This window comes from Lonchura striata, chromosome 13 (genome assembly GCF_046129695.1).
Source record: "Lonchura striata isolate bLonStr1 chromosome 13, bLonStr1.mat, whole genome shotgun sequence".
Classification (NCBI taxonomy): domain Eukaryota; kingdom Metazoa; phylum Chordata; class Aves; order Passeriformes; family Estrildidae; genus Lonchura; species Lonchura striata.
This window is the reverse complement of record NC_134615.1, coordinates 5571697-5583543: the sequence shown is the minus strand read 5'-3', so window position 1 is coordinate 5583543 and position 11847 is coordinate 5571697. Positions and strand designations below refer to the sequence as shown.

At 35.9% G+C, this 11847-nt stretch overlaps 1 protein-coding gene across 1 annotated transcript in view; it reads right to left on the bottom strand.

Moving 5' to 3' along the window:
• Window positions 1–819: 819 nt before the first annotated feature.
• RHPN2 (rhophilin Rho GTPase binding protein 2) overlaps window positions 820–11847 on the bottom strand; it is a 30408-nt gene continuing 19380 nt past the window's right edge. The window contains exons 7-15 of the mRNA XM_031505871.2: window positions 11432–11598; window positions 8952–9139; window positions 7478–7634; window positions 6894–7013; window positions 6605–6799; window positions 5400–5476; window positions 4513–4659; window positions 3541–3696; window positions 820–2277 (exon numbers count right to left, since the gene is read on the bottom strand). Coding sequence (XP_031361731.2) covers window positions 2026–2277; window positions 3541–3696; window positions 4513–4659; window positions 5400–5476; window positions 6605–6799; window positions 6894–7013; window positions 7478–7634; window positions 8952–9139; window positions 11432–11598 — 1459 coding nt within the window. The 3' untranslated portion in view covers window positions 820–2025. The remainder of the gene's footprint in view (window positions 2278–3540; window positions 3697–4512; window positions 4660–5399; window positions 5477–6604; window positions 6800–6893; window positions 7014–7477; window positions 7635–8951; window positions 9140–11431; window positions 11599–11847) is intronic.

Sequence of the window (11847 nt, the reverse complement as noted above, 5' to 3'; positions counted from 1 at the left end):
TTTTTGGGGCTTTACAGCATCCTATACATCCTTGTGCGTAGACACTTGGTACAAAATATCCGTGGCCCGAGCAAGAACATAACTAGCACTGAAAGGAGTGTGTACCTTAAGTTAGCTGTTGGCTACTACTATGTGTAGTATGAGTCTTTGGTTAGGTGACAGAAAACTAAGAGTGTTTGCATGGCACCTGAGAGGTCCACATTTTTACTTGAATTGAGGGGTGTGTTTGAAATTTAAAAAGCCAAGCTTTCCTCAAGGACAAGTGAGTGAGATGATGGGAAGAGAAAGACAATTTTTCAGGAGCTAAGAGGGAAAGTATTTCCAGGAAGACTGTCATAATGGTTTAAGAGAAATGAAGAGCTGGAAGGGTGATTGCTGTGACTTTGCTAAAGGTTTGGTTACTTGGACAGCAATTTCAGCACACAAACGAAGTAAATCTCATCTGTATGGAACACTGTGAGGCAGGGCTGTGCAGATCTGGGTCTGGCTGCTGCTGCTTGTGTGTGTAATAGAAGCACTACTCCCAATACCCCTAAAGAGTAATTGCTAAGGATAGGCAAATCAGAAGGAATTTACAACTTCTTTTTTTATGTAACCTTTACAGGGAAACTAGAAATATCTTTACACTCTTTGTAAGGAAATTGGTTTTAAACTCTTAGTTGATATTGCACAATACAGGAACTTTTAAGAAAAGTTTCTTAGATCTCTGTAAGCAACATTAGAGAAACACACAAGAGGTATGGCAACAGTAAATGGGAAAAACCTATAAATTATGCCTTATCATCCAAACTGCAGCAGAATTAAAAAGCTACTACTAAATGTCAGCATCTGATTTTTATTCTTAAATAATGGTCATCAAAATATTTACACCTACTATGTAAGAAATTAAAAATACATGACAACTTAAAAGTTTACACCAAGATACAGATTTTTGTGTAAATTTTACGTATCTATCTACTCTGTAGATGGCAAAGTTAACTAACACTACAGTGTTAGCAATTTTCAATTAATTTAAGGAAACAGAAGAATCTCAAAGAAATGCTCACCTGTTATTTTTCCCTCCTCCTTACTATAGATACAGTCTGCTCATTAATTTTTCCAAGGGCAGAAGGATTTCTTTTTGCTTGATATGTCAGTAAATAAATGTGCCACTTAGCACAAGCACTTCATTATATTTTAAAGCATCACTGCAATTTATATGCCCTCAAATCAATATAGTATATCCATTTTGAGATTTGTTACATTACACAGCTATCCATTTTATCAAGACAAGTGAGATACAAGTCTTAAGGTAAGTAGGTTAAATAACATTTGGAATAAAGCCTGTTTTTACCAATTGAATCAGCAGGCATTTAAAATGTTACCTAAATCAGAAAAGAAGAGAGTAAAAGCCTTTTGGAGTTTAAAAGACCTTTTAGATTTTAAGCCTTGTAATTCTTTTCCAGAATTAAATTACCTGTTCGGTAGGCTACATTGTGTATTGTGAGGAAGCACCTCTGCATAAAAACACAACTCTATGACAGTGTTACTTTTCACAAGACTTGTTTCTCTGAATATTATTATTCCTTCTCACCTGTGGTTTGTTAAGGTAATTCTTCAAAGTAGTGTTAAGTGATTTATTGACTCTAAACTTTAAGAACAAAATCGTTCTTTAATGTGTCCCCTATTCTTTTGTATTCAGCATCAAGTTTATAATAAATAACTCCCATCTAGCATAGTTATGAATATTTTTATGAAAAATCAGTCATAACTGTATTTTGAAATCCCAAAGGAGTTCAGTCCTCATGTAAGCAATTCTATAATCTACATCTTGTTATTGCATACCTCCCAAACGACTTCATTCTAGCCTTCAAATACTTCAGTTTTACAGTTTCTGCCATCTTCTTACCATAAGTGCTCAATGCACAGCAAATGAAGTCACCAGTATTTGTCTGAGTTTATACATATGTATGTGAAGACAAAATTGATCAATATTTTTATCTACATTTTAAACAAAAGTCACATTAACAGATACTTCTGAAAGATTCAGTACAATGAACTTTCTGTATTGAAAAGTGTGAAGGGAGAAAGCTTCTTCTTAACCTGAGAACTTCCAGCCACAGCTGAAGGAAGGCAGAGTGTACTTGCAGCTTTCTGTCTGTTTTTAGTTCCCCAACTTAGAAAAGGAAGTTTTAGTGGGGCTTTCTTGGTCTGATCAATTTTATCCTCGTCCATGGCTAAACAGATTAAGGAGTAAGTCTTCTGCATTCCCATAGAGTAAGTTGCACTCTTGCTATGCTGTAGGAAAAAGAGAAGCATTGTAAGAATCAGTCATCCAAAATGGTCAAAATGTTGACAATAACGAAAGGTTACTGTGCAAGCAGTTTTCCAGGGCAGACTGCAGCAAGCTTTCTGTGCTGATGACATCACTGAGCACCAGGCCCTTCAGAGTCCTGTGACTCTGGGATTTTGCACATGTAGGCTCAAAGGTCTATTCTGCAAAGCATAAAGGAACTTGTCATTCTTTTTCTTTGGTCGTTAAACATTTACTGGCTTTTAGCACAACTATTTAATGTACACACTAACTTCCCTACAGTGTGTAATTCCTGCACAGATGTGAAGGGAGTATTTCTACTGTCTTTGGACAGGTTTTATAATGATCACAACTATAGGAGCTTCTGTGTGACTTTCTCCTGGGATACCTGAAAGGCACAGCCTTCTCTGTCTCTTCTTAGCTTTGCCCTGAAACAATTTGATTATATTCTAGCCTTTTCTTTCCAGTTGCAACTTGGAATGGCAGATGCACAATTCCTTATTTTCAATAAGGAAAACCAATTTTAACAAAACAAGAAAACGTAACAGCAGCAGGGGCACCTTAATAGCTGCTTAGGCAACACTACTTGAGTGTCTAAGCTTGCCAGGGAATGTTAAATGTATGAAGCAGTGGATTTAGCTGAGATCCAAGCTCTTTCACACAACTAGTAAGTTATTTAAGGTTTAATATTTTTTAATCCTGTGATGACTTTCCCTTAGTCTAAAGCTTCTGTAGTAGTTTCGTAACTAACTAGACAGAAGTTCCCCCCCAAAAAAAAAAAAAAATACATACAGTAATCCATTATCTAATACAAAAGTCACAGATCATTTAGAATAACAGTGCACAGAAAATCAACATGTGGTCTTGGATGTTCTATTTCATCCCATTATTGTTTCACTGTGGTTTGTCCACTGCTGAAGAGGGTAATGCCTTCATCCTCTGGGACAAGTTAGGGGAAATAAACTAGGTCTTCCAATTTTTCATACAATTAATCTAAGTAGCTTCACTACAAAAAAGCCCACCACCCAACCAACCATTCTTATGCAGACAGACTGCTTTGGTTTGCTCAGTCACAATATTTAAACAGATGGTTTAAACCTGAACACACATCTGAAGGCTTTATATATTCACAGGCTGAGTGGGATATCTGACTACATGAAATTAAACATTAATCAGGAATTGAAGGCAGGCAAGTGAAAAAACTCTAGCATATCAAATCTGCCAAACATATTTGTCTCTTTACATACCAAAGATGCTGTTGTGTCCTGGCAACTGATAACCTCAATCTCCATGGGCTGCTTTCCCACACTTTTCAATTTTTCCAGCACTTCACTGACACCAAGCCACTTGCAATCTGTGCCATCAACTGAAACAATGTAGTCACCTTCTTTTAGGCCTGCTGACTGTCAAAAAATTTGGCACAGGTTATTATCCAGAATTATAAAGACATGTAAAATGTTTTTGTCATGACAGAATATCTGCCCCAAAGGCATTTCACTCTTACATACTACAAACCCATTCTCTAGCCACACATGTGCAACTTTCTCAAGTACACAAACTACCTCTGGAGTTACCATTGATGTGATTCTGCTATACTCAAATGTTGGCTGGCTTTATGTTCTTTTCACTTTTCTCCTTAAGTAAATGAACCCTGGGTTTTGCTATGCTATTGTCCCCAGAAGACATTTTCTGCAGTGTTTAATTATTTTTCTTCATTATTTTTATTTGTATTTCTGTGGTTAGTTCTGCCTTTTCTATGAGTAAACTGCTTTTCACTGCATGCTGCTCTATCCTTTTGAACTTGCCCTGAAAGGACAACATTACAAGCCAATAAAATATTCTTGCCCTTCTTAGGCAAACACTACACCTTGCATTCCCTTCCCGATCCTTATTCTTGTTGCTACCTTTTAAAGTATTTATCCCTTCTAACTTCCTGAATAAGACAGGAAGTAACATTTGCTTTTATTATTTGTGACTTTTTAACTATTAAGAATGAACAGAGAAAGAAATAAACTCTAGTTTCCTGTGATGTTTGGGATATGGGTACTTGAACAACCTGCAGCACATATAGCACTTAAAATGTATTCAGATTATATGAATTTTCTATCCTAATGTATAGAACTCAAGAAATACTCCGTCCACGAGTATGAACTAGCTAAAGGTACATTTTAATGCTAGAGTGTGCAGAGAAATTGTTCATATCACACCAATATACTTACTGCTGCAGAACAAACTGGATCAAGACAATAAACCTGTACTGGTGAACCTCCTTTCAGACTGAATCCAAGCTCTCCTGCTTCATGATGCAGGCAAATGGTACGTGGAGCTGTCCATCTCTGCTTGGCTGAGAACACTGTCAGTGGGCCCTGGAGGGAACACAACAGCAGGCATATTATGGTTTACTGTCACTTGTAAGTGAGCATTTCTGGTTTTGTAAGTCATAATGCTTTAAGCTCATCTATTGTAGATTTTACTCAGGTTAAGTCCCAGCTAATTCCCTGGAAATGCAAAGGGATTTCTTGACTGTTCAGTTGATACTTCAAACAGAGTGGGATAAAGGCAACTGCTAAATTGTTCCAGGATCTCTGTTAAGGTGTGCAGAATCTTCTGGCTGCATAGGCTGTAATGTCCTATATTACTCCATTTCAGAGGAGATAAGCTGATTCATGAAACACTGCATATTCTGATCCTAACCATAACTCCCAATTCCTTCTGCTCACAGACTCATACAGAGCCAGCTGAAAAACTGTCTGTGTCACATAGAAGTCACACGTTCTGCATGCCTGTCTCCACACACTAGGTATTTCTCCCTCCCCTTAAGTTGTGTGCAATTATCTGTTGAGACTTCATGGGACTTTTGTGAAGGTTTTCAAGACTGAATGTTGTGCAAGCTATATAGAAATGGCACTTCTATTGTTTGCTTCTCTCAAGTTGACTTACACCTCTAAAGCTAGGAGTGATTTCTCCAATAGCTTCTGAAAAAAACTCAATTACTACAGGAACATTTTTTCAGGCTAAAATACTTGTGTCCCTTCTCTCACTTAAGAGTGAATTTATAGTTGCTATCCAAAAGGCAAAGGTTAGTCAGCATCAGTATGTTACATACCAGCTTATGAAAGAAGTCTTTAACTTTCACCTTGGAAAACTGAGGAGCAATTGTTTCTATTTTATGTTCTGTTTTAGCTGAAATAAAGATAAAACAAAATTAATTTTCTTTTAAGTATTAGTTAAAAGACTTATAAATATTTTTAAGTATTAGTTAAAAAGCATCAAAATTTATTTTTCTTGCATTCCAAGCTAGAAAGGAATTTGTCCTAAATTCTTTCTGGGCTGTGGAAAAATTCATCTTTGTGGAACCTTGTTAGATATCAGAACTGCCTTAAAAATATCTTCAGAATTCACAGTATCAATATGGAAAACTTAAAAAAATCCCTTAGAACAAAATTATGCTATTCCCCTTTTTATTTTATTTTCCTTTGAGAAGTTTTTAAAACCAGCAGTCACAGTTTCCTACTGCATCCAATGAGGAAAGAGCTGGACTAAGGTAGAAAAAAAAATAGCCATCAAATTGAGTTAACAGCCCAGACTAGTACAAGAGCTGGGCTCAAGAAACAATTACTGTAGTTTTCCCCCATACAAATTTAACTTTTTAAGTTTCACCATTTTTTTCTAGTTCACAAGATAGTCACCAAAAAAAGCTGGATTCTAACTAGCCACCATTGTTATCTACCCCAAAAAACAGTGTTGGTAGAGACAGAAATACTGTAAAAGAGTTCTAACAAAATAATATACTGATCAAAATATATTAATCTGTGACTGAGGAAACACATAAGGAATGGGAACTTGTGGAAGAGGTTTTACAGCGACTTCTGTGAGCCAGAGAGAAGTTTGTTAAAGGGATCCATGTTTACCCATGAAAGGATTTCCTACCAAGGTCGTTGACATAGAAACCAAAAAAGAAAGAAGGATAAATTAGAGAAACCTACAACTGTCTATTCCAATGAATACTTTGTCTCTCGTGACCAATGAGAAAAGTGTAAAAGTATGAGTTTTGTAAGAATGTATAAAAAGCATACATGCTATAATAAAAACAGTTTGAAGCCTTCTGAAAATGGAGTGTGTTGCTTTGTATTGTGACCATCTCAACTACAACAGCAGCTCTACAAATGTGCAGTATATATTCTACATTATTTATGTTCTGTATGGAAGCATATTATATATGTATTGATATATAGAAATTAAAGGCCTATCTCCATGAAAGCATATTTGCCTATGGTGAGATATCCTTTATTTCTGGTTGTGTACACTTACAGAGTATATCTGGAGCCTGAATTAGACTTAGGAAGTCATCTTCTGTCTCTTGCTGAGCATATTTGAGGAGTGAACGTTTATGTGCAGCTGTCAGAACCTCCTGAAGAACCTCGATGTTGCGAAGCTTTTTGCAGAGCCCACAGACTCTGAGAGCTTCTTCATGGTAAACAATGGCTTTGCGTAAATGTGCTTTCCCTGAAAACATTAAAAACCACTGCTTGTCATCCAGACAATAAATGCCAGGGAGTTTTCAAATTGTAGCTAGTAGCTGTGTGGAAGTGGCAGTTACCTAATTGTTTTCTCTGAACTTTGTCCTTTAAAACAGCAAGAACCATCAGCCCTTCAGGCACATAGTCATAGAGCTGGGACAAGGCTTTCTCCTGCTGATCTTCATCATCACCAGGCTGCACTGTAATGATGGATAAAAACATTAACCATACACATTTCTTGGTCCCCTGTTCCTTTAGGATACTGTGTGCTTATTACTACATTCTCTCCCAATGCAATAAAATACTTACATACGTGTATATAAATATATAAATAAGAATTTCAAGTTTTTGGTTTTATCATCATCTACAATATGCAAGTAATACTTACACGACAAAACATATTTATAAAATCTGAACTATTTAGTAGTATATAATAGATATATAACTTTTCTTTTGTTTCTGTGAAAGTTATTTTAGTGAATTGTCACATTTTTCTCAAAAGACAAAAAGAGCATGGCCTCATATTTGAGTGGGGAAAACAATTAAAATTTAATATATATTAAAGCACCAAAGTTCCTGGCTCCAAGACTTATTCACAGACCAAATTATAACTGTTGGTGTATTATTTTTTTTATACAAACATATAAAGAAGTATGATTCTTACATTCATGGTCACACAGAATGGTGGCAGTGAAGTAATGTGCCAGAGCTTTGTAATGGTCTGACTTTATTTGTGCCAGCTTAGACCAGGAATAGGGAATATTCTCTTTCACTGGTTCCTGATTCATTGCAGTGTTAACCAGCATGTAAACCTCTCCCACCTAAAATAAAGCAAATAATTGAAGTATTAGAAATTAACATGAGGTATTAGGAACTCAAGTAAGGGGTTTCATATTCGGGCTTAAGATATTTCATATACAATCACATCAAAGAAGGGAAAAACATGCTTAGGATGGGTTGGAATTAAGTTTGGGAAAAAATTTCAAATGTCTTCTCTGATTTTTCCCTCACAAGAAGGGTAAATCAATTTTCTACAAGAACAGATGGTCTAAGTCAGTCAACCTATATAGCTTCATAGTTAAATAAAAACACCATATAATAAACAGGTCTTAATTTACAAATATATCTCATTAACTCAGTTGAAAAAAAGAGTGAACCATATACAAACCGTAGGTTTGTGCTACACTTTGAAACTGTGTGGTCATACATAGCCTTAAGTTTGTGTGGTCTAATTAAAACTGGGATATTATCCTTTATACAGAGGAAATAAGATAGTTTTTTGAGCAGTGAATGCTGCTTTAGTGGATCAAACTACTCCAACTGACAGAATCAAAAATCTTTCCCCTGCAGCTGATCAATCCCACAGATCTGTCATAGTGGCTTTACAGGGCTGGTATTAAAGGCTTTGCCTTTTTCTTGTATGGAACCACTTTTTTATCTGCTACTCTGAAATAACCGAGAAAGCATAGGAATATCTTCATGGTATTCTTATTTTTTGGTACATACTTCAATCAAGTATTAACACTATCTTCTGGGGCAAGCCTGTCTCATTTTCTGGCAAGTCCCAAGACAGCTCTGCAGGTACCAATTTGACTCTGTTTGTCTCAGTTACAATTTAGCTATCCTTTTGGATTAAGCTTTTTTGGTTTGCAAACCCTTCAGCAGCTGGGAAACAAGACAGGTTGTGTTCAATACTTAACAGGGAACCACACAAACACCCCATGACCTTTGTATGTAGTTCTGTGGATGAAATCTCTATGTTTGAAAGACCAACCTAAATAGCTTGCTAAAAACCTTTAGCAAATTCACTGCCTATTTCTGCTAATCTCCATGAACTATGAATTAAATAAATTGTAACAACTCTAGAATAATATTTAAATTTTGTTCACATTTTAATCTTCTGAAGGGTTGTGCTTTTAACTGTAGTTTGTGAACTACCCCATGTTGCTTTTGGTTTCCAGTAATGGTGGTTAACATTTAAATTCAATAAATTTTAAATAATATTATAGATAATAGCACACATATAATAATAGTATATATTATAAAATATTAAATAATAATAAATATTACCAAAAGCTGTTGGTAATAACACAGCACTGCAAGCAGTTAAAGACTAGATTTAAAGTCCCATATTTTACCTTGGCAACTTCCTGTGTCATTTTCACTAGTGTGAAAAACTCGTTGCGTATTCCAGAAAGACCAATCTGCTCAAAAACACACTCTCGAGCTTGTGCAAGCATCATTTTTACTAGTACATTCAGCATAGCTGGGCTCATGTCATAACTTGGTGTGTGAGTAAATGTCTCCTTTAAGTAGCTTAGAACTCCTGCAATCACAAAATGGTTTTGTTAGCATTACAAAGATAAACAAGTGAACTTAACTCTAGCATGTACCATAATAATTAGGATTTAAAGGACATTTTCTAGTATTGCACTACAGCAATCTGAAGGAATTCTTGGTGCATAAGAAGTTAGACTGACCTACAGGTTTTGCTTTGCATTGCTATCAACCATCCTCAAGTACAGTTGTCAAAATTACATTTCTGAGGAGCAATAGAAACTCCAAGTTTTGAGGGCACTGCCTTCAGATTTGCTTGTAAAAGTTCTTGTGATTCACCATAAGACTGTGCTGAACTGAATGTGACTTGTATGTGGGAGTGGCAGGCTATGGCTTAATACAGAGGACAAAAAAAAATTAGCACAGCTATAAGGAAATGACAGTAGTAGATCCTCTGGATAGAAGGAAAAGATAAAAACATGTAAACTTAATTAAATATTAATCTTCTTTTCAGATGCTCCTAAGTGCATTGTGTATCCCAATGAAAGCTCCATTCCATGCCTGTAAACTAGAATTTTTATTTATAGCTATATAAATATATTTAATAGCGTAACAATAAGATTGTTCTCTAGACATTTGGTTCCACCAAAACATTAGTAATTTCTATCATATATCAAATCTAAACCAAACAGTAACTGCAGTGCAACACTAAGTAACAGTTTCATGGATGGAAGCAGAACCCTCAGCAGGCATGTCATCAGACTGGTTTAGTGAGTTCACCCAGCTCACTAATGCTGACAGGCCTGCAGAACTGTAACACCAAGGCCTCTTAGGCATTCCAGCTTCTGTAACCTTACTTCTTCCCACCACACTCAGGTCTGGCCATGTTATGCAGTATTTTGCCACTATACAGTGTCTGTGATTTTTGATTTTCCATGTTACACTCGTATCTCAATTCTTAATATGCCATTAAACAAATTTGAAACATGGCCATTCCTACCTTTTTGCACTAAAAAAAGTAATCCCAAGTTTACCAGGACATGCCTAGTAAAGTACTGAGAGTGCCCTACCAAAAGGAACTGAAATCATAGGAGGAAAAAACATGTTTTTTTTTTTTTGTTTTTTTCTTTTCGTTTTTTTTTGTTCTCAACATATTTCTGTATATGTTGAGGATAAATTCTGTCCAACAACTTTCATCCAGCACTGGGAAATAGTTCATACAAACTCTGTATCATGCCTCTGCCAACATAAAGAAGTGTTACAGGACCATGCACAGGTACAATGAAATGCCTCCTGACCTTGTTGCTTTGGGGCCCTGCAAAGGTAACTGTGGTAGCAAATAACACATTTCCAGTTTTGTATTAATGCTGTTCTGCAAACATGTTGAAGTGAAAAGCAGTGATATTTTTTTTAATTTGGAAATTGGAAGGAACAGCAGTAAAATGGAGAAATTTCCCAACTAATGAAATTTCTTTTAGATGAAATACAAAGGTTGAGAAAGAATTTATTTATTTATTTTGAACATGCATCAAGAAGTATTTTATAGCAGTGTATTCAAAGGAGGGGACTTATGAAAATTCAACTCTGTGCTCCACAGTTTTTAGTTGATAAAGCTACCCATACAGTGCAAACCAATAGTCACAGGTGTTAGTGCAGAAATAAATCTCACAGTACATATTAATTACAGAGGACATGTCTTTAAATATTATGTGTAGCAGAAGATGATACTTACAAAACAAATCAGAAAATCTATTTAAAAGCCCTCAATGAAAACAAAAGACTTTATAAGATGTTAGTTCAAGGGAAAGGATTCCCCTTATTAGAATTTCTATTTCTCCTTGCTTGCGACAGAGATAGATTATTTTGAACCTGTTTGCCTTTGGAATCTATGGAAAACAGGTAGTCAACTTCCAATGAATTGCAACTTTCATCAGAGGAAAAAGCAAGATTAATTTTTAAGACCCTCATATGGAAAACTGTGCTTACAGGGTTTTTATCCAACCTGTCAATTGTCTCTTGTACAGGTTTGACACCAAGGTGCTATCATTGAGGTCAAAATTATGCTGGTGAAACAAGGAATGAAGCAGTTAATGCTACTGCAGTAACTCTGACCTTTGAACTGCAGTTCAATAATCATTAACCACAGTATTCACTATCTTATCTGCATGTTCAGACTGCACTTCCAGGTTTTGAATTAAAGCTTCATCTGAGCTCTTCACTGCGCTTCTTGAATGTCCCTATTCCTCCTTTTTTGTGTAATCAGGCCAGTAGAAAATGCAGACATCAGAATGAGATTGGGAACATTTGTGTGAAGACCTTTCCAGTATTTTAAGGTGTGTACCTGCAGCTTTCTGAAAAGCATCAACAGCATTGTCAAGTCCAGCCTGGGTCTGACGATTGCATCTTGTTCCAATCTGTGTGTAGAGAGCTCCAATGTTGAATAAAACACTGGCTTTTTCAAGCAACAGATTTTGCTGACACACTGGGACACCTGTGAAGGAATCATACCTTGGGAAACAAATATTAGAAGTGTTAAGATTAGCAGAATCAATTGAAAAAACAAGTATTTTAATTCTGCTTTTCTGAATAAGTACTGGAATTATTAACTGTTCTGCTGCAGCGAAAATGAAAGTGAACAGAAGCCCATAATATTCTACAAGGATAATCCACATAATTAACCATGCCATGGAGCAGCTTTATTTGAGACAGTTTTCAGCAGGTTTTACAGTAGTACCTCATAAACTCATACATTTAACT